At 37.7% G+C, this 22837-nt stretch overlaps 1 protein-coding gene across 1 annotated transcript in view; it reads right to left on the reverse strand.

Moving 5' to 3' along the window:
• Positions 1 to 370: 370 nt before the first annotated feature.
• The window catches only part of LOC104222779 (nuclear matrix constituent protein 1-like), a 36488-nt gene continuing 14021 nt past the window's right edge, over positions 371 to 22837 (reverse strand). The window contains exons 3-8 of the mRNA XM_009774074.2: positions 20057 to 20310; positions 19677 to 19947; positions 19491 to 19574; positions 2005 to 4016; positions 1185 to 1407; positions 371 to 837 (exon numbers count right to left, since the gene is read on the reverse strand). Coding sequence (XP_009772376.1) covers positions 592 to 837; positions 1185 to 1407; positions 2005 to 4016; positions 19491 to 19574; positions 19677 to 19947; positions 20057 to 20310 — 3090 coding nt within the window. The 3' untranslated portion in view covers positions 371 to 591. The remainder of the gene's footprint in view (positions 838 to 1184; positions 1408 to 2004; positions 4017 to 19490; positions 19575 to 19676; positions 19948 to 20056; positions 20311 to 22837) is intronic.

Here is a 22837-nt window from a genome sequence, read left to right on the forward strand (position 1 = left end):
TTAAGGGCGACATGTCCTTAACATTTACACTGCACATATGAAATTACGGACATGATGTCCTAAAGTTTAACGGAAGGTGCAAATACATGACACTTTCTCCTTAATATTTACACAACATTCATGAAGTTAAGGACACACATGTCCTTAATATTTACACAACACCCATGTCTAGCACAAGGGTATTTTCGTCCAGGCAGGTAAAAATTTATTAAGCACTGGCTAAAGAATAAATACATTTTAAACAGTGGCTAAAGAGTAAAGACATCTCTAATTAGTGGCTTATTGTGCTTACCCTACCTAAAACTGTCATCTAAAATCGGGAGAGCATGAAGCATAAACTTAGAATTTAGGCTGCCCCAAGAAAAAGGAATTACGAATAGACCCCGTTAATAGATATGTGAAAACTGCAGTTTTATGAATATAGCAATCCCTGAAAAGCATCAAGCACTGCTACTAACAAAATCTAATAGGTTGGCAATAACAGCCAATCCTAACACTACTAACTTATCAGGTTTACTGATTTTGAATTTCTCGTACATGATACACCCGAAATTGAAAAAGTGCGATGTCAACAGGCTCAAGATACAACAATCATGATGTAAAAAATTGCCACACCTTTCTACTAATGGACGCTTCACCTGGGTGCTCAGATTCATTACTCCCATCGTCCTCATCATTATTATTCCCATCATACTCGTCATCCTCGAGAATGTGTTCATTATGTTCATCTTCACCGCAGTGTTCGGGAGTATAATCTACCTCTTCTTTTAGATCCCTCTTCTCCACAAACTTTGCTGCATCACCATTTACATCTATGTCATCCTGCAGTGCCTTAAACTGCATCATAGCAAGAAAAAGTTGAACATTGGGGCATCCTGGAATAAACAAATAAATATTACTCCCTCCGTTCCAGTTTATGGGAACCTATTTCCTTTTTGGTCCGTTCCAAAAAGAATGACCTCTTTCTAAATTTGGAAACAATTTAGCTTAAACTTACAATCCTACCCTTAATGAGAACCTTTTATAACCACACAAATACTCTGGGCCCCTTTTTAACTTGTTTAGGACTACAAATTCCAAAAATCTTCATTTTTTCTTAAACTCCATGCCCAGTCAAACAGGTTCACATAAATTGAAACGGAGGGAGTAGTAAACAACATGATGGCATAGAGCAAAGACTTTACCCTGACAACCCTATCTACAGCCACATTTTGATTTTTGGTGCTCCTATATGATGTAACATGCACCAAGGAAGTTTGGCTACCATTCTCGTTCCCTATTTCCACTGCTTGAAAGGAAGCACTTTCATCTTTTCCTGCCGCTTGCAAAGGACGATCCTCATAACTCATTTCCACATCAATACTCTTCTCACCACCTGCAGATTGATCGCCTGTCTTCGTTTCTATGCTGATCATTTAACGTAAAACTTTTAGAATCGTGTTCAAGTTGAGCTACATTAGCTCTATATTTTTTTGGGACAAAGTTGATAAGTTTAAATTAGCTCAATTTTCTTATTCACAAATAATAACAAAAGTGATTGAGAGGCAATTATACTGTTGATAAGTCTGCACTAACTGAAACTGATAGGAAAATGCCCGGGTATATCAGCAATCTTTTCTTTCAGCAATCATCATAGTTTCATCGAAACCAGGGTTGACATTTACTACCCAGATCATTAAGGATTTAAGAGCTTCACCGCACAGGAAAAGTGTGTCTGTTCCCTTAGGAACTATATCAAACTCTCATAGCCAACAAATAAAAGCAGCTATTCTAGTTAGGCAACTCCATTGCCATTGTAAGTTGAAAAGAACTCATGCTAGACAAGTAAATCGAAGAGGATAAACACAATTAAGCTTTAGACTAAAAGCAAGCTTCTGAATTAATCATGCACAGCAAAATTCATACCAGGCTCCTCCAAATTTCTAATATACACCAGCGGGAGCAACCAGCAGATATCACTCCCACATTAATTACTTTATGCACATTAAAAAAACTGCAACTTACGTCTTGTGTCGTCTGAGATTATAACGCCTCTCCCCATGATTTTGCACAGCTGAAGTGGATGGTTGATGCCTCTTCCTCCGTCCACCTGTTGCGACACTTTCAGAATGACCCTCACTATCATTAGCATCAATTCCAGTCGCTGTAGTTTGAGAAGTTTGTCCGCGAGTCCGCTTCCTTGGGACGGTAGTGGCTGCTGCCTTTCCAGCAATGGCAGAGTCACCCCTACTCTCACTGATATCTTCGGGATGTTCGTCATTTGGTAGTAGTTCAGCATTGTTTCCAAGAAAAGCAGCAGCTTCTTCAATCACTGCCTTCACAGTGCGTGTTCGACAAATTCCCTTTCCAGATCTTTTTCTAGGTTTACACTGACCACTTGTCAGCTCAGATTGCTCGGATTCCTCTGGAACCTCTTGTATTCTACTATCCATGTCACTTTGATAATCAACAGTTGTATGCCTCACCCCTCTGACACTGTTGTCAGGTGGTAGATGCTTCACACTTGGGCCTTCAGCTATATCTTGTTCTCTTATGTCTGTACCAAATATCTTGCACGGCTCACATGGTTTCAAAGATGAATCCATTACCAGATTTTTTCTGTTCGGGGACAAGCTAAAAATCTTTGTGGTGCATTTGTGGAACCAGGAAATCCTAGAATCAGAATCTTTTTGTTCAACCTCAGCAGGAGATCTCTCAAAATTTTCTCCAAAAGAAGCTACTTTTTCACCAAGTTTGTCTCCCCGCAGAGAAAGAGGAGACTCCTCATTATCACCTATTTCGCCCAATGGAAAGTTACAAGTGGCATACTCTCTAGCAATTTTCCCACAATTTTCACAATCCTTGATCTTTTCAACATATGCAAGAAAATGGTTTTTCTCCTTCACAAACTGCCGGCGCTGCTCCTTGAGCTTCTTGTTAAGAACGCCAAGAGCATCTATGCCCTTGCGCAGTTCAAATTGGTGATTTTCCAACTGCTTCTTTTTCAATGACATTTCTTGTTTTTCATTCTCTAACCTAATCCTTTCAGCTCTTACTTCGTCCATTTCCTTCTGAGTAACTTCTTTCAAAGAACTAATTTCAGTGGCTTTCTCTCTCTGGTCAAGAAGTGATTTTTCCTTCAGTTCAATTTTTTTGTGCATTTCTTCCTGTTTATTCTGCAGATCAGTCTCAAGATCTCTTCTCCGAGCCTCAAAATCACGAAGCAATATGTTATGTTCATTTTCAGCTTTCTCAGATAACAATAATTGTTCGTACTTCATTGTTGCAGCAAATGATTCTTTCTCCAATTTAAGAGCTTCCCGCTCTCGCCTGACATAATCCTCAGTGGCAAGCTTATTTTTCCTTAATTGTTCGTCTTCAGTGTCTCGCAAGTCATCAAGCATCGTTTTCTCTTCTTGGAGATGTAGCAACTCTTTAGTTACAACAGCTCTCTTCTCATCCAGCGCTTCCCACTGCTTTTCGAACTTCATTCTGTCTTCTTTCAGATCTTCACCCTTCTTCAAAATCAAATCCTGCTGATGTTTGTACCTCTGAATCTCCCTTTTCAACTCCATCTGCAACTGAAGATGCTCAGCCCTTTCCGCTTCACTAACTTTAAGTTTTTCAGTTGCTTCAGAAATATTGATTTCCTTCTGACTTATTTCAGCTTTCATCTGATACAGCTCACCTTTGAGATTTAGCTCGCTTTGTTTATCAGAAAGTGTTTCCTTTTTCACAACCTCCAGCCTTTTCTCCTCAGCTTTGAGAAACTTTTCTTTCTCTTTTACTTCTTTCAACTTCCACTCAATGTCTTTTTCTCTCTCTTTAAACTTTTCTAACTCATTTTCCAGAAATTGCTCCCTTTTTCTGAGTTTTCCCTCTAAGTGGTTAAGTTCCAGTTCCCTCTCTTTCAAACCATCAAACTTCGCTCTCACCTCTTTGTCAAACAAATGTCTCCTATTCAGATTCAACTTAAGTTCCTGCTGTTCGGCATCAAAAGCAGCTCTATGCTCATCAAGAAGCTTCTGAATCTCCCCCTGAAAACAAAATTTAGCATCAGCTCGTGCCCCAAAACTAAATATATTGCACATTTAACTCCTGAGCCAGTGAACAAAAAATACTTTTTACGTTGACTTGTGTATATCTTTAGTAGCAAGATAATATACATCAAGTGTTCATTTTTTATGAAGATAATGCATCAATTATTCATTCTTCTGTATTTCGGCATCACGACAAAGCTTAAGCAAAAGAATAAAGTATACAGCCTCTAAATAAATAAATAGAGAAATTGGCAAGTCACATTATTAGACAAACATAGCAAACAATTACAGAAAAGCTTAGCGAGTTAACCAGCAAAAAAATAAGTTAGCCACCAGAAATCGTAGCATCCTAGATTGTTTGAACAAATACCAAGTGTTCATTATAAATTTAAAAGTGAAATAACTAAGAATTTTATCAAACAAAATTAAATAAAGAAATAAAAATAATAGGCTAATCAGTGGAGGTATAATAAACTTAAAGAGAGACAAAGGTAGTTAGTCTTGCACTGAAGGTTCTATAACCAGTCCAAAATACATAATGGATGCTAGGGTGCAATTTATAAATGTCACTTTTACATTAAACTAGTCTGTTATAAATATATGATTCTTAATTCGGAACATTTCCCTGCTACATTGGCGACCGACTAAAAAGCTAAGTTGCTCGGACACCGGTGCAGTGTCTGACACGAGTATGGATCTAGAGGTTGGATCCTTCGAAATGTAAATTCTAAGATTCGGGGATACGGATCCTAGTACAAATACCGGTGCAGGGATCCGGCTAAAAATAATTCAAAAAAAAAATTTCTAAATTATGAGAAATTTTGTAGAATACCTACGTATAGCTTGTAAAGTGTGGATTTCGTTTTTATTCTCAAGTTGTAGATAAGTAAAGGATTGATTCCCTGGATAAGGTATGCTACTTTCTTCAAATTTACCTTAGTTTTGGTTCTGATTTCGGGAATTAAATTATATCCCGTCTCGAGTTTTCCGTCTGTTGTGGTCAAAGTATCCAAAATTGTTCGACCAGATCCGGTACGGATCCCACACCCACACATACTAGTGTTGTGTCGACACGGGTGCAGCACCTAAACTGCCGTAACAGAGCAATTTCGCTAAAAAGTGTATCATCCTCACTATATTGTTTGTGAACATGTGTCACTTCTATTTCCAACAACACTTGTTAAAGTGTATGACCATCTCATCTATTTATTTAATTATGTTTCAACAAGCCCCTTTCACGTGCAGGCCTGATTCTTTTTCATGGGTCAAGCATATCAAAAAGAATGAGAATAATATTACACGGTGTTAGTCTCTGCAGCTGATTACGCATGACAGGCAAGAGCAACATTATAGACGTATAGTGAAGCCGTAATCATGAACTAGCAGTAAGAGAGTTTTGACAAATGGTTATAGCTTTTTAGGAAACTCATTGTAGAGAATGAGAAGAATAAGAAGACAAATGGAAACAAGAGGAGAAAATTGATATGGAAAATATATGCTACAACGTCCAAGAAAGGATGTAAACATTTCTTAGTTTTCTAACCCCTGGAGAGAGGTCATACCCGTAGCAATGTTATCAAAGGCAAAAAGCGCAAAAAAACTCTAAGGCATGTTGGGGCTTTAAGCGTAAAGTGCAAATAAAATGTGGGCTTTAATGAAGAAAGGCGCAAATGGAGAAAAACTACAAATATGTATGTGTAGTCCAAGACTAATATCTAAAAGCATGAACACCAACTATATGGACAAAGATATTGAATTTTTTTTTACAATAAAGTGAAAATTCAATTGTTTAGTGTCGCCTCTTATGGATTACACTCGTTAACAAGTAAAAGTATGCCTTAGAGCCTTGATAGGCCCGTTAAGCGAGGCGAAGCGCTCAACATGTTTTGAGCCTCGCTTCAGGGCTTAAGCGCGCTTTAAGCGCACTTTTGATAACACTGACCCTTAGGTGTGAAAATAGCCTTAAGTTGAAGGTTGTGACTACGGTTGAATTGAGGGGCACATGCTCTTGCCTTGTAGAGACAATCTGAATAGCATGCAGAGGAAGATTTTGGCTTAGAGACTAGAAAAGGCGAAAGTGCATGAGTAGTCAGTAGTGCTACCAAGAATGAACTATAAGTCATATACACTCTCCAAGAAGTATGGAGTTGAGAAGTTACATCATGGCAGAGTTACCACATGAACGCATTTCGTGCGAAGTAATAATAGAAAGAAGATCGTATGTTAAGCCCGCATAAGATAGCACCAACAGTTGTATTCTAAGAGGGTGTTTGGATTGGCTTATTTTAAGTGTTTATTGGCTTTTAAGCACTTTTTTAGTTTGTGTGGTGTTTGGCAATGATAAAAAGTGCTTAAAAACACTTACTTTTAGGCATAAAAAGTACAAAAATAAGCCAAAAGCCAAAAGTTGGGTATTACCAACTTGTGACTTTTGGCTTTTAGCTTAAAAGCTACTTTTTATAAGCCAATCCAAACACCCTCTAAGTTGGCTGGCCTTATCACAACCACTATCAAAGTAGTAATCGGTAATGACTTTAGAGTCTGCATGCGTACTTGAAGTTAGTGGAGAGCACAAACGAGTACGAGAGGAGAACAAACACAGAAGTGTATAAGAAAGCAAAGAAGGAGGCGAAGTTAGCGGTCATGGAGGCTAAGACTGTAGTTTGTATGAAGAACTGGGGGACAAATGTGGGGACAAGAAGTTATTCCGGTTGGCCAAGGCGAGAGAGAGGAAGGCTCGTGATCTGGACCAAGTGAGGTGCATCAATGACGAGCAAGGCAGAGTTTTAATGGAAGAGGCATAGATTAAGCGAAGATGAGAGACGTACTTTCATAAACTTCTAAATGAAGAGGGGGACACAGACATTGTGCTAGGTGAATTGGAGCACTCCGAGAGTCCCCAAAATTTTAGGTATTGTAGGCGCGTTAAAGTTGAGGAGGTCGTGGAGGCTATGCGTAAGATGAGCAGGGGCAGAGCGACCGGACCAGATGAATTGAGGTGGAGCACGATGATTCCATTGTACGAGAACAAAGGTGATATCCAGAATTGTAACAACTATATGAGTATCAAGTTGTTTCACACTATAAAAGTTTAGAGGGTGGTGGAAGTGAGGCTGAGGATGGTGCCTATATTCGAGAACCAGTTCGGATTCATGCATGGTCGTTCAACTACGGACGCTATCTATCTAATTACGGGGTTGGTGGAACAATACAGGGATAGAAAAATGAATTTGCACATGGTGTTTATTGACCTAGAGAAAGCGTATGACAAGGTCACTAGGGAGGTTATGTGGAGATGTTTGGGAGCTAAAAGTGTTATGATAACATACATTAGGGTGATTAAGAATATGTATGATAGAGCTAAAACTCGGGTTGGGACAGTGAGAGATGACCCGGAGCATTTTCCGGTTGTTATGGGGTTACACCAAGAATCTGTGCTCAGCCCGTTCTTATTTGCCTTGCAATGGATGCATTGACACACCATATTCAAGGGGAGGTGTCATGGTGTATGTTATTCGCTAATGATATAGTTCTGATTGATGAGACGCGAGACGATGTTAATAAGAGGTTGGAGGTTTGGAGAGAGACCCTAGAGTTTAAAGGCTTCAAGTTAAGCAGGACGAAGACTTAATACTTGGAGTGAAAGTTCAGCGACGTGACAAGGGAAGCGGACATAGGCGTGAGGCTTGATTCAAAAGTCTTCCCCAAGAGAGGAAGTTTCAAGTATCTTGGGTTCGTTATCCAGGGGATGGGGAGATTGACGAGGATGTCACGCACCGTATAGGGGCGGGGTGGATGAAATGGAGGTTAGCATCCGGCGTCTAGTGTGACAAGAATGTGCCACAAAAACTTAAAGGTAAGTTCTACAAAGTGGTGGGTAGACCGACCATGTTGTATGGGGTAGAGTGTTGGCCAGTAGAATTCTCATATCTAACAGATGAAAGTAACAGAACTGAGGATGTTGAGATGGATGTGGGGGCATACTAGGTTGGATAAGAATAGGAATGTGGATATTCTTGTGAAAGTGGATGTGGCCCCATGGAAGACAAAATGCAGGAAGCGAAGCTTAGATGGTTCGGGCACGTGCAGAGAAGAAACCTAGATGCCCCGGTAAGGAGGTTTTGGCGGGTATGAGAAGAGGTAGAGGACGGCCTAAGAAGTATAGGGGAGTAGGTGATCAGGCAGGACATGGCGCGGTTTCAGCTTATCAAGGACATGGTCCTTAATAGGAGGTGTCGAGGTCCAGCATTAAGGTTGAAGGTTAGTAGGTAGTCGAGTGTTAGTAGGTAGTCTAATAGTGTCTTGTCTTAGACTACTAGTAGTAAATATTGTTTTCATACTATTTTTCCGCTCTGGTTGCTTTTGTTAATGGTTGTTGCTATTGTTTTTTCCATCTATTTTTCTCGTTCTTACGGTGCTGGTACTATCTTTCTGGCCTTTGTTGTTGTTATTGTTCTATTGTTTCGTTTCATCTTCTTGAGTTGGAGGGTCCATTGGAAACAAGCGTCTCTATCCCCCTAGGTAGGGGTAAGGTCTGCGTACACACTACCCTCTCCAAACCCCACCTATGTGATTATACTGGGTTGTTGTTGCTGTATGTAGCAGATGCATGATGGTAGGGGCTACCTAGTGTCCCATTTACATGTGATTGATGGTACAGAGTCACTTGGAACTCCCTAGTATATTGTTAAATCGTAGCGATATTTTGCTAGTTAAGGATCGAGGCAGGTGGAGATCTAGTCTTCTAGAAGTGTTTTCCTCTAAATAGCATGTCTTCCAAGTATTTGATAATTTTGCATAAATGATGCATATGATTTAAATTGTGGGATTGTGCTTGTGGGAGCGAGCGAGTACAAGTTTCACGGTGTAAAAAGGATGTTTATGCCTATGTTTTACGAAGATAAAGCTCATGATCATATTTTGGATACTCAAGATGTATTTGAACTATGTTTTAATGATTAAAGCATATTTTAGCTTATGGTGAAAATGAACTCGCAATATGATTAGCAATCTATTCTTGAATGCTATTTTTCAATTAAGTCAAGCTATTCTTAATTCTTATTATGTTCATGTTTAAGCTTGAGGGCTATATACAAATTATGAATGCTAAAGCATGTTTTGGGAGGAACCTTTGACGCTGGAGAGAATATTCATCATTCTCTAAGTTACTCGGACTCGGGTGCGAATGTCTAATATGGGTGTGAATTTAGAGATAGGATCCTTCATGACCTAAATTTTAAGATTCGGATACGGGTGCTGGAACTTAGCTAAATTTAATTAAAATATCTAAAAGTAGAGTTATAAAAATATGTCAAAATGATAAGACATTATGTAAAAACTTACAAGGTATTCTGAGAAAGACAAAATATTATTTAAGAGGAGAACTCGAAAAGGTGATAAAAAGAAAAGGTCTGACATAAAAATTTCTATATATAAGGTATGAGAAGCAATTTAATACATAAATAAAAAATATTAAATAGGCATAGATAAGTGACCAAGAACTAAATAAAAATAACATATTAATCAAATCTTTCAATTCTCATATTAAGAAGTAAATAATAGATACTAAAACTAGCCAATAGTCCTCAAAAGTCATAACATATTAAGCAAATGCAAAGCCAAATCACAAAAGGAGCAACATCCTATTCTTCGATACGCCCAAGCTCGACCTTTCTTTTGGCTTGATGCCATTGAATAATAGGATAGAATTTACTACAATCACACCAAAAAAAAAAAAAAACAGAACGGCTAAAACAAAGAAAAAAAGTAGAACAATCAAGTTGGATCTTTTTTTTTGGCTTGATGTTGTTGAACAATAAGATAGAATTTACTACAATCACAAAAGAGAAAGAAAAAAAGAACACTTAAAACAAAGAAAAAACCTAGAACAGTCAACAGAGATTAACAAAAATTAGAGAAGAAGCAGAACATAGAAAACAGAGAAAGGATGAACTGAAAAAAATAGAAAAGAAGAAGAGAAAATATGAGAGGAGTCAGGAAGGAGGTAAAGCAGAAGAGGAAGAGAAGAAGATAAGAGAAACTTACCTTGAGAGAAGAGGAGGAGAAATCGCAAGGCTTGCAGAAGTCAGTCGAAGCGGGTGTTTTGGAAAAGGTCGGATAAGAGTGTATTTGCAAAAATTTTACAAAAAACCCAAGGCAGCCGTCAACCTCGATTAAGCGAGTTTTTCTCGCTTTTCTCTTGCGCTACGGGACCTTTTCTTCCAAAACATCTGCTTCGACACACTTCTGCAAGCCTTGCGACTTCTCCTCCTCTTCTCTCAAGGTAAATTTCTCTTATCTTCTTCTCTTTCATCTCTTCTTTTCTCTTCCTCTTCTGCTTTTCTCTGCTTTACCTACTTCCTCTCGACTCCTCTCCCATTTTCTCTTCTTCTTTCTATTTTTTTCAGTTCGTCCTTCCTCTGTTCTGCTTTATTTTCTATGTTCTGCTTCTGCTCTGTTTTTTTGTTAATCTCTATTGACTGTTCTGGTTTTCTCTCTGATTTAAGTGCTCTGTTTTTTTTTTTTTTGTGATTGAAGTAAATACTATCTTATTATTCAACAGCATCAAGCCAAAAAAAAGATCCAGCTTGATTGTTCTAGTTTTTTTCTCTGTTTTAGCTGTTCTTTTGTTTTTTTTTGCGGGTGTGATTATAGTAAATTCTATCCTATTATTCAACGGCATCAAGCCAAAAGAAAGATCCAGCTTGGGCGTATCGAAGAATAGGATGTTGCTTCTTTTGTGATTTTGTTTTGCATTTGCTTAATACATTATGACTTTTGAGGATTATTGGCTATCTAGTTTTAGTATCTATTATTTACTTCTTAATTTAAGAATTGAAAGTTTTGCTTAATATGTTATTTTTATTGAGTTCTTAGTCATTTATCTATGCTTATTTAATATTTTTAATTTATGTATTAAATTGCGCTTCACATGAAAAAAGTGCGCACTTCGCTTCACGCTTCTCGCTTCGGTAAAGCGAGGCATCATCGCTTTTTTCCACTTCTTGCTCTCCAAAACACTGGTCGGGACCTATATTACGATTGGAATATGGGAATGTTGTTGAGATGATGGTGCCATGAAGGACACATCATATGTGACAGATATACAAGCGTTCGGTAGGTGAAGCTCTATCAGATGTCGGTCGCAGCCCCCTAGTCTGGGTCAGAACGATTTTTTTAAAAGTAAATATTTGTTATTACTACACTAAACAGCACCCAACGAGTACTGGTATACAAAAGTTATATACAATAAAAGGCTAAGCCTGGAGAGAATTTAGAACTATATGAATATCAACCACATATACATCATTAAGTTTACACCAAAACATTAACTGCTGTGCGCCTGTGAGCATTTCATTTAAACTATGTATAGGTTGAGCTATCCCTTCAAACATCTTCAATTTCATTCCTCCAAGAAAACCAAAAAAACACGAGCTGGAACTGTATTCTATACTTTTGCATCATTCCTCAGATTATATGATTATATGACCAGCAGCACAGTAAATCCTTAACAGAAGCAGGCATCACACATGAGATTCCAAAAAAAATTAAGTCAGAGACACCATAATCGTAAAACAACAGGATAGTGTAAGAAAAATGTCTTGATGTCTCCACAGCTTTTTTTGTATGAGTAATAAAGGAATATTATTGTTGTAAAATAAACCAGCATTAAGAAAATGCTGGAGCAAAAATACATCCAAAAGAGAACTTTACATTGTGTGTAAAGAACTAAGAAAGTCAACAATAGCTTCTGACTCTAAAACATATGCCGTCCTATTGTCCCACCAGAGACTAAGCAAAAATATACACTTGAGCTTGAGATTAATAACATTGTCCCCTCTTGTCTTCAAACTCTCGCATTTCTTTATCTCCATATGACCCACCACACCACCATAGGAATGGTTTTCCAGACATCTTTGGAAGGTTTTGAAAGGTTCAGTCTATTCCAGGAAAGCAAAAATCCACTGTATTATTTGGCATACACCATTGGATCCCAGAAGATTAAAAGAGAGATGCCAAATATGTCAGCAGAAGCTACAATGGAGGAATAGATGGTTAACATCTTCCTCCACTTCACAGAGAGCACATCTGTTACAAAGAGTAGTGCCTCTCTTTTGAAGATTATCAAGTGTGACATTTTCTATATGCCAGTATCCAGGAAAAGCATTTAACTTTGTAAGGAGCTTTATTCTCCCAAATAGACTTCCATGGCTAAGATGTTAGAGAGGGAGTACTGCTTGTCAAGATTGTATAACTACATTTCACAGAAAAGCTTCCATTGTTGTTGGCCTTCCAGGATAGAGAATCTGGTTAGTCCAATTGTTCTGCAATTGGAAGGTGTTGGTTGGTGGCGCATCTAAACAGAACAGGGAATGTCGTCACGAGGGGAGTATGACCAAGCCATAAATCTTGCCAAAATTTTATCTTTCTGCCGTCCCCTACTCTTAAAGAGCATTGTTTCCAAAAGTAAATCCAATGGCATCGGATGTGTTTCCACACGCTTAAGCCAAGTGGAGAATACCCGGAAGGTCTTGCCTAATTCTGGAATCTAGACACTCGTGGGCAATAAGAACTGCATCAGAAATTCGCCGCCCTTTAACAAAAGCCATCTGATTGGAAGAAATAAGGTTCCCCATCACCTTCTTAAGCCTGCCAGCTAACACTTCGGAGAGAATTTTATAGAAGCTGCCTAAAAGACTGATAGGCCTAAAGTCTCGTACCACCTTAATACCATCCTTTTTAGGAATAAAAGCAATGAAAGGGGCATTAAAGCTCTTGAGGAACTGTTCCTGATGATGAAAATAGTTCATGGCATTTCAGAAATCATGACGAATGACACTCCTAACATTTTTGGTAGAAACACATAGTAAACCCATCTGGCCCGGGTCCTTTGTCCCCTTCACACTCTTCTAGTATACTAAGGATTTCATCTTCCAAGAATGGTTGCATCAAAGTTGAATTATCTTCCTGAGAAATAACCGGAGGACTCCTATAAGACCAAAGAAGTCTCAATGGATCAGATTCACTATAAAGAGCAGTGTGGAAGGCAACAATCTCATTGTTAATGGATTCTTCATCTAATATAATAGAACTATTAAGATTGAGAGTATGTGAATGCTTCTACGATGGGCATTCGTAATTTCACGAAAAAATCTAGTGTTGTTGTCCCCCTGCTTCAACCAAAGACTTCTAGATTTTTGTCTCCAACAAATTTCCTTTTGTTCAGCAATAGACTCAAGGTCCATATGCTAAGTGCAAACCAGCTCGATGAATCAATTCGGAATCTGCAAGGTTCCTGTCTTTAGCAATTTCTCAAACTTGAGAATATCCTCCAGAATAGAAGATTTCCTCGACTCCAATACGCCAAAAATCATCCCATTTAGAAGAGAAAAGAGATCTGTCAATTCATATATTAGAGAGGAATTAACTGTTTTAACCCACGTAAAGAGGCCACCAACCAAAGATGGATCATGTAACTCCGTGTCCTCAATAAATTCCAAGAATTCCAACATACTTGAGGGACAGAATGTTTATTTTTTCGCTTGGAAGCGAATTGGGTAACATTAAAGTCGCCACAAAAAACCCAAGAGCCATTTTGTAAGCCTCTAACAACCGTCAATTCAAGCCAAAGGTCCTGCCTTGCTTTCTATTAAGAGGAGCTTAAAACCCGAAATGACACATGAAAAATTTGTCAAGACATTAAAGAGAGAAATTGAGAGAGATGAGGAGTAGAGAAGTAGACCAAGTCCTTTCATCCCAGAGAAAAACAATACCACCTTTTGTGCCATCAGCCACTAGAGCAATGTAATTCACCCATCTTCCAGCCCATACATTACCTGCCTTCTTAGAATTCCAATGCTCAATCTTAGTTTCTTGAAGTTTCTTGGAGACGAAGGATATCAAGTTTCCATTTAATGAACAAGAGTTTTAAGTGATTGCATTTGTCCGAACAATTTAACCCCTAACATTCCATGATATGATGCTAATATTCATTATAGACAAATGGCAAGGACCTTCCTTCCTTTCCCACGGCTAGTGTTACCATCATAATTGACGAGGGATACCAAATTTTGAACTTCATACACTCCTTTTATTTCTTGGGTTTAGATGAAGAAGAAGAGAACGCATGGCAATTGACCGGTGACCTGTTTTTGTCAATCCCCATGAGTGTTTGAATGATTTCATCCTTAGCAGAAGGGCAATTGATACCGAGAATGCTCATTATTTTGATAGCATGCTTTTTACCCAATTTGTGGCTTCATCTATTGTAGAGGGAAGAGGATTCATGTCTATCCCCATCGAATTGCCATGCCGGGTTAGTTGAGAAATTTTCCATATATGAAACTGGAGAAGCTTCCTGAATATCAGTGAGAAGACTTCTTCTCACTGAGCTCCATCGAATCTCTATTGGTCACGGAGAAATTATGAGTAGGCTGGAGTTTGGAGACCGTTAGTGTGTTGGTCATGGGCGAGGTAGATGCGGAAGTAGAGGAGTTTGTGGAGTTCTTTGGAATTGAAGAACTTGGGTATGAAATCGCCAGAGATGAGTTCTGGGACCTAATTGGGGCTGAAGAATTTGCCTTTCAATGTGCTGGTGCTGCGGAACCAATTTCAGAAAGAGGAAAATTAAAGGTGGGCTTTGACTGCAGCAGTTGTTTTGTAGTGGGTTTGGAATTGGGCCCAATTTTTCATTCTCGCATCATAAGGGTTGAGAGGGGTGAGAAAGTGGCAAAGATGGGAGTAAGAAGAAGTGGGTATTTGCTAGGCCCAAAAGGGCGTGGGATTTGTCTAGTGAAATGAGATGGTTTTGGGCTTCCGGTTAATTGGGCTGGGTAAAGGAAGAATGGGAAGAGCTGATTAATTTGAATTCCCTGCAGGAGATATGGGCCTGCACGTGGGGATGTACGTGTCCTTGACCAATCTTAGACCCAGTGGGTTTTACCATAAAAGGTTCTCCCCTTTGACCGGTCTCAGCAGAAGCGACCTCTTCCTAGTGAGGAGAAACAGAATCAGGAGGGAGAAGAAACGACGATTCGATCCAAAAGGGAATAGCGGTAATCTTATCATCAACTTCAATTTCCACGGCTTGGGATGGGGAGTCGTTTATTTCTCACTTGAATTATGATCCATTTCAGGCAAGATTTGTCTTCTATGTGGGTCAATAGCCGTTAATTCTCCGAGAAGCTTCCTGATTTGTTGAAAAATCCCTTCCGACCAAGGAAGACCTTTTAGCATTACCTAAATATTAGAAGATTTCTGCCTCCAGCGACCACCAGTCAAGTTGGACAGCCCTCCTTTTCCATCTCCAATCAAATGCCATAATTTCTCTCTTGAAGGACATTCAAATAGGAAAGAATCGTTGGAAAACTATTTTTACCCATATGAGTACCTTCCAATTATTTAAATGCCCATTCACAGACCTCAATTAATGCAGGCTTAGAGGCAGTTGGGAATACCCCTACTACGCATTTATGAAGGAACTTTTGTCTAGCTAAGGTGGAGTTCACATTAACTGTGATTCTGGACTCCCCGGATAACTTGGAAACAATAAGATTAGCAGGACAGGGGGCTGGTTTTGTCATGTCTGCATATGTTCCTGTAGGGGGGGTTTATGGTGGCCACCTGAATTTTCAGAGAATCTCCGGAGCTTTTTTACGATCTCAGACCATCCTGTGTTCAACGAAATTCCGGGATGATAGTGCTTTTTCTGATGAGGTGATATTGGTACAATTTTCAGATATCTTCCATAACTATTAAAAGTTCTGAAAGATGGAAAGTTGTACTTGCTTAACCTTCGAGGACCATCTGCCGCTGACATTTCCGTGTCGTTCTGAAGCAACATAATCTGGCAGGTCCACTGAAGGGAGGACAAATTAACATAAAGGCGACTAACAAAACCAGTCTTACATTCAATCAATTCATACCAAAAGTCAATTACAGAGTGTGATTCCTGAACTTCAAAAGATTTATGACCTATACTAAATAGAGAAGTTCTCTCCATCACTGGTTTTAAAATGATCACCTGAAAAAATGATCACTAAACACTAAGAAGAAAGAAGAGGACAGAAGGAAAAACCAGAGAAAAGAAAAGAGAGAGAGAGAAGAAGAAAAAGGAGATTGAGAAAGACCAAAACAGAAAATGGAGTAAGAGTGACCGGAAAAGAAGAGAGAAGAGAGCACTTTCTCTCTCTTTATACAAGGAACTCCTTAATAGTTTCTGTCAGATAGTTATGTAATTAGTTCGAGTCCCACATTGAATAGGAGTAGGATATGTATTATGTATAGTTATAAATAGGGCTTGTAGTATTAAACTTAATACATCAATAATATATTTTTCTCCCATGCTTTCCCACATGGTATCAAATTGGTGAGAAAATTATCATTGTGCATCATTCCAGCAACTTCCGAGAAGAAAGACCTCGTCGCCGTGCAATTTTCCGGCGACTTAAGAGGCTATTCGCGCAAAATCACTTTCCGTTGGTGTCATGCAAAAACCACCACCACTAGGTTGCGCCGATCACTCTATGGTCTAAAGCAGTCTCATCGAGCCTAGTTTGGTAAGTTCAGCACAGTTATTCAGGGAGTTTGGCATGACTCATAGTGAAACTGATCACTCTATGTTTTATCGGCATTCTGCTTCAAATCTCTGTATTTATCTGGTGGTTTATGTTGATGACATTGTAGTTACCGACAATGATCAGAATGATATTACTAAGTTGAAGCAACATCTCTTTCAGCACTTTCAGACTAATGATCTGGGCAGATTAAAATATTTTCTGGGTATTGCGGTCGCTCAGTCTAGCTCATGTATTATGATCTCACAACGGAAGTATGATTTAGACATTCTTGATGAGACAAGAATGACAGGCTGTAGACCTATTGACACTCCTATGAATCCGAATTCTAAACTTCTGCCCAGGGGGAGCCGCTTAGAGATCCTGCAAAATATAGGCGGTCGGTTGGTAAATTGAATTACCTCATAGTGAATAGACCTGATATTTCCTTCATGTAAGTGTTTTGAGTCAGTTTATGGATTCTCCATGTGATAGTCATTGAGATGCAGTTGTTCGCATTTTTTGGTATATAAAATCAGCTCCATGCAAAGGATTATTGTTTGAGGATCGAGGGCATGAGCAAATCGTTGGATACTCAGATGTTGATTGAGCATAATCACCTTCTAATAGATATTCTACGTCTGGATATTGTATTTTAAGGCCATCTCCAACCCTCCCCCATTTCTCCATAATGGGGGCAACTTTGCCATAATGAAGCTCCAACCCTCCCCAATTTTTGCCCTCAAAATGGGGATGAAACATGGGGGGTACACTATTCATCTCCCCAATTACTATTCATGCATATTTTATTATTTATCTCTTTTAATTTATCTCTTTATATATACCTAATTATGTTTATGTAATATCTTTATAATATTAATTTTACATTTTAACTTTGGCGTATAATTTTGATAAATTAATTTTCGTACATTTATTATTTTTATGTAAAATTGTAAGTTAATTTTATTATAAGTTATAATTGTACAAAAAATATATAATCATCTCAAAAAATGAATGGTGCAAATATAAAATATTAGATGTTGCTAAAATTGAAAATATATTAAAATTGGAAATACATGAAAATTGAAAATACATAAAAATTGAAACTACGATAAATAACATAATAACTTAGTAGGGAGATTTTGTCGTTTCCAGATACACCAAAATTATTATAATATTGAGTGAATGGGGATGAAGATTGTTGTGGTTGTGACTGTGGATATAATGACTACATGTATTATACTGCACAACATGATAATCGAGAATGAACGTGATCTTAATGCACAAATTCAAGATGATTTGGAAGGTCCACCTCCAACAGTAGAAATAGCAGTAGATGAAAATCAACGATTTTAAGAATTTTAGCTCGACATAGAAGAATTAAGGACAAAGATGTTCATTTTGCACTTCGTAATGCATTAATAGATCATTTATGGGAGAATACTAGAGGTTGAAGTTGAATATTTAGGTAGTATTTCGAATGAATTTTATCGTTATGTAATATGTATTTAATTAATCTTGTATCGCAATGATTTCATTTTTATTTGAATTATTAGTTATCTATAATAATTGCTTGCAAATTATATTACTTAAAATTTTATGAAATTGTATTAATGGAAATTACAAATTAATGAAAATAAAAGATGGAATTTGTTTGATGGAAATTAAAAAATAAAATTGAAATGAAAGATAATAATATAATATAGAACAGAGAGAAGAATATAAAAAAGAATATTCTCTTTTGGGAGAAAAAATGGGGGAATGGTTGGAGTAAGTTGTCCCCAAAATGGGGAAATCCCCATTTTGGGGACCAAAATGGGGGTAAAGGTTGGAGATGCCCTAATAGGAGATAATTTGATGTCTTGGAAGAGCAAGAAATAGAATGTGGTTGCTCGATCTAGTGTAGAAGCAGAATATCAAGCAATGGCTATGTCAACATGTGAGCGAGTTTAGACCAAACAATTGCTCAAGGAGTTGAAATTTGGTGAGATCAGCCAAATGGAACTTGTGTGTGATATCAAGTTGTCCTTCATATTGCATTGAATCCGGTGTTCCATGAGAAAAATAAACACATTGAGATTGATTGTCACTTCATCAGAGAAAAGATACTCTCAGGAGATATTGCTACAAAGTTTGTGAAGCTGAATGATCAACTTGCAGATATTTTCACCAAGTCCCTCATTGGTCCTCGTATTAGTTACATATGTAACAAGCTCGGTACATATAATTTGCATGCACCGGCTTGAAGGGGAGTATTAGATAGTTATGTAATTAATACGTAATTAGTGCGAGTCCCGCGTTAAATAGGAGTAGGATATGTATTATGTATAGTTATAAATAGGGCTCATTGTATTACAATTAATACATGAATAATATATTTTTCTCCCGGGCCTCATAATTTCTAATTAGTGTTTATTATTGATGTCTCGACATCTTTCTCGCTCACTATTCCTTGATTTCTCAAAAGGAACAAGCTTCGAATATGTAAATTCACATTACATTGTATATGTTTCTCTAAGTACTTCTTACAGATTGTGATGCTGTTATACTGGATTGGACTATTCACTCACCTATATATAGAGGTTGTCTTAGAAACTATTAATTTTCAATTTAACCTTGCTCAGCCTGCCCCTCCCCCGTCCATCTTCAAGCTAAAACTTTAGAAATGGCTTACAAGTTCCAAGGCAAATAAAATACTACAAATTTCTCTGTGAGTTTTTGGTTGCGATAATGCATATTGCAGTCTAACTTGGCAACCCATAAACCCCTAATGCAAGAATGACAACAAGCATAGAGAAAATTATATATCTGACAAGCAACTTTAGTAATGTACTTAGGCAGGGGAAGGGGGAACAAAGATGCAACAGATGCAATTAGTAACACTGGTCAGAAGGATAATATGAGGTGTTCAACTAACCCTTTCTCTAGAGTTCAACTTCTCAGCCAGAAAATTCAATTCCTTCTCCTTCATCTCCAATTCAGCTCTATAAGACTCTATATTCTGCAATAGTACTAAAAGTAACTAAATGTATCCATTTAACACATTTGAACAGGATAACAAAAAAGAAGAAGAAAAAAGGATTAGAATCATCCTCACACCCACTTGTTCCTTTCTAGTCATATCCGCAACCTTCTTGCTTATAGCATCATCTCTTTTCTTTAGAGCTATATTAGATGAATCAATCCTTTTCTGCTCTTCTTCAAGCCTCTTTTCCTTCTGCTTGTGAGCCACATCCAAATTATTCACCTTTTCTTCTCTTTCGATGAGCTTCCTCCTCCCTTCATATAGTTTCTCTTCCTTCTCCTGCAGCTTCCTTTCCCACTCCCCTAAATCCTCTTTGTGCTTGGAAAATCTAGCTTCATGCACTTCTTGCCTAATGAAACAGTAGAGAGGAAGTCAAGCAAAATCCATCAAGATATCTCCAAAACGGGAAAAGCAAAAGGAGAAACAGTCAGTTGTAGTCATTGTATTGTCTGCCATACTCTGCAGTCAAGGAGGCATGCTCCCTTCTTAGCACACTTTCCCGAATTTCAAGTTCACGCAATTTCCTCTCCAACTCAGAATTCATTCTATTTGCCTCAGCAAGCTTGGCATCTGCAGTATGCAACTTTCCTTGCTCTTCCAAAGACTTGTCATGATATCCAACAACCAAAGCTCTAGCATCAGCCAACTCGGTTTCAGAGGCAAGCTTAATCTGTCCATGCTCTGCTTGTGTTTGACGCAGAGCCTTTTCAAGCTGCAACAACAATGATTGCATGAACAAGTTAAAGTAAAATGGAGAAACAAAAACCTCATGAAAAAAGTATCAAGCACTTTGTAAATGCGTAAATGTAAATAGTTACATGTTACAAGATGAACAAAGCTGCATAATCTTAGAACAGTCCATTCGTCATAATGTATCAGTTTCTTCTTTTTCCATTTTCTTTTCTGAACAACAAATGTGTTGATTAGAGAATAAATAAATAAAAGCTTTGTCGGGGTCCCAACCCTTTGGGTAATGCATTGACCATCTAACCAGCACAGCAATCTTTTGACTTTTGGAAGCTTATACCACAAGAAAACAGTAAAAATATCTTCAACTAAGTTTAGGTGTTCTGCGAGGAGAAAAAGACTTCTCTAAAGAGGGAAAATTCCAAGGTACTTCGGGCGGAAAGAAGAGTTTCTTTTGATATAACAAATTGTAATTAATTTTATTGAAGAATAGCACCCAGAGAGTGCAATCACTGAGTAGTACGACAATCTGCAATATGCTTTTTAGTGCACTATCTACATGTGAAAGCAACTCAAAAAATTAGCCATCCTATTTATTTCCTGTACAATTTCATTTTTATTTTTTTACAGCAAAAGGGTAAGAGAGCTAAACATCTGTGCTTTAAGTTACAAATATTTTCCTTTTTGCATTTAAGTATATCTGATTTCTTTCCTGTCACTGAATCCACCATATGGTCGTTTGGTACAGTGATCCACAACTTCTAGTCATTTTTTGTAGTCCTCTTCTATTCCAAAAATGTAGCAGGTCTCGAAGAGACTCTGGAAGCACCATTTGACTTCAAGCAAATTGAAACAGCATGTACTAATCTGGTTTGTGATTTTGCAATTTATGAATGCGTACTATGCCAACCTCTTCTTGTAGACTGTTGGGTCAAGCAAGCCTCTCTAGCTACTAGCCATGAAAACACTCTAACTTGTAAGGTGCTTTGTCTCTCCATATCAATTACAATGGCTATACATGTTCTTGTTGTCTATTTTGGAACAAAACTATATATCCAGACTTCACCGACAAAGGGTCATCCGTATGTTTATTCCATACTATCCTATCTGGTATTAACTTAGAAGCTTTCTATCATCTATAGAAAGCTGTTCATTTCCTCCATCTCCCCATTATTGCATATTTTAACAGAAATGCTCCACCTTGAGCAGATTATTATGTCCTATCCATCACCGAAGAATGTATGTCGTAACCATCCGATCTCTAGTCATAAAAGTGATGATATGGCTGATGTGATAACTAAGTGTTTGCACGGTTGGGGTTTGGAGAATGTTTTTACTATTACAGTTGATAATACTAGTTCGGATGATACCACAGTGAAAGAGTTATCTAAACAATTGAGTAAATGGGGAACTAATATGATGGATGGTTCACACCTTCATGGAGGTGTATGGCTCATATAATCAATATCACTGTTCAAGAAGGTATGAAGGAAGTTGGTGATTTAGTGAAACGTGTTAGGGAAGTTGTAAGGTACATTAGCAATCTCCTGCGAGGTGTAAAAGATTTAAAGATTGTTGTAACATTGGAAAGATAACATGTAAGACAACATTATGTTTGGATGTTCCTACAAGATGGAATTCCACATGTTTAATGTTGGTTACAGCACAACAGTTTAAGAAAGCCATTGTAAGATATAGTTGTCTTGATATCGGGTTGTTGAATTATCTTCTTACATATCCTTGTGAGGATGAAAGGCTGCAAGTTCACTTGCAAGAGGTGATTGGGAGAATGTAAGACACATGGGAAAATTAATCTCGAAACTTTGTATACCCTTACCTTGAGGATTTCGAGTTCACTATACATCACATCGAATGTTCACTTTCAGGAAATTAGGGGAGTTAATTACTTTTTGAATCAATTGATGAAAAATGAAGATACAGAGTTGAGTGAATTGGCAAAAAGCATGAAAAAGAAATTTGACAAGTATCAGGGTGATCCAGCGAAAATGAATAAAATGATCTTTATTGAATGTGTGTTTGATCCCCATTTGAAGTTTGATTATGTGGCAATTGTACTCGTGAAAATGTACGGGGAAGAAAAAGGGGGAAAACATAAGAGATGAAGTGAAGGAGTACATGGTTTCTTTGTTGAAGAATATCAAAAGAGAAGTTCACTGCGATCTCAGTCTTCATCATCTACTGCATCCAGCAATATTACATTAGACATATCAGGACTTCCCCAAAGACCTCAAGCTCTTAGATTAGAGGAGGATCTGGATTATCTTGAGCAACTTGAAAATGGTAAAGATTTAAAGTTTTTCTTTTGCTTTTTATTATGATGGTTTATATACATGTATTGATGTCATTTTTTTAATTCTCTTTAGATTTGAGCAATGATAGAAGAGATGCATCTGTAATGGACATATAGCTACAAAGAAAGAACTGTAAGTCAATGTATCCAATTTGCTCAACTTGTCATTAGTTTTTTGTTTCATCCATAGCTAAGAAATATTAGTTCAGTTCATTCAAAAAGAAGAGAGTAAAGGTTGCAC

This window comes from Nicotiana sylvestris, chromosome 9 (genome assembly GCF_000393655.2).
Source record: "Nicotiana sylvestris chromosome 9, ASM39365v2, whole genome shotgun sequence".
NCBI lineage: Eukaryota > Viridiplantae > Streptophyta > Magnoliopsida > Solanales > Solanaceae > Nicotiana > Nicotiana sylvestris.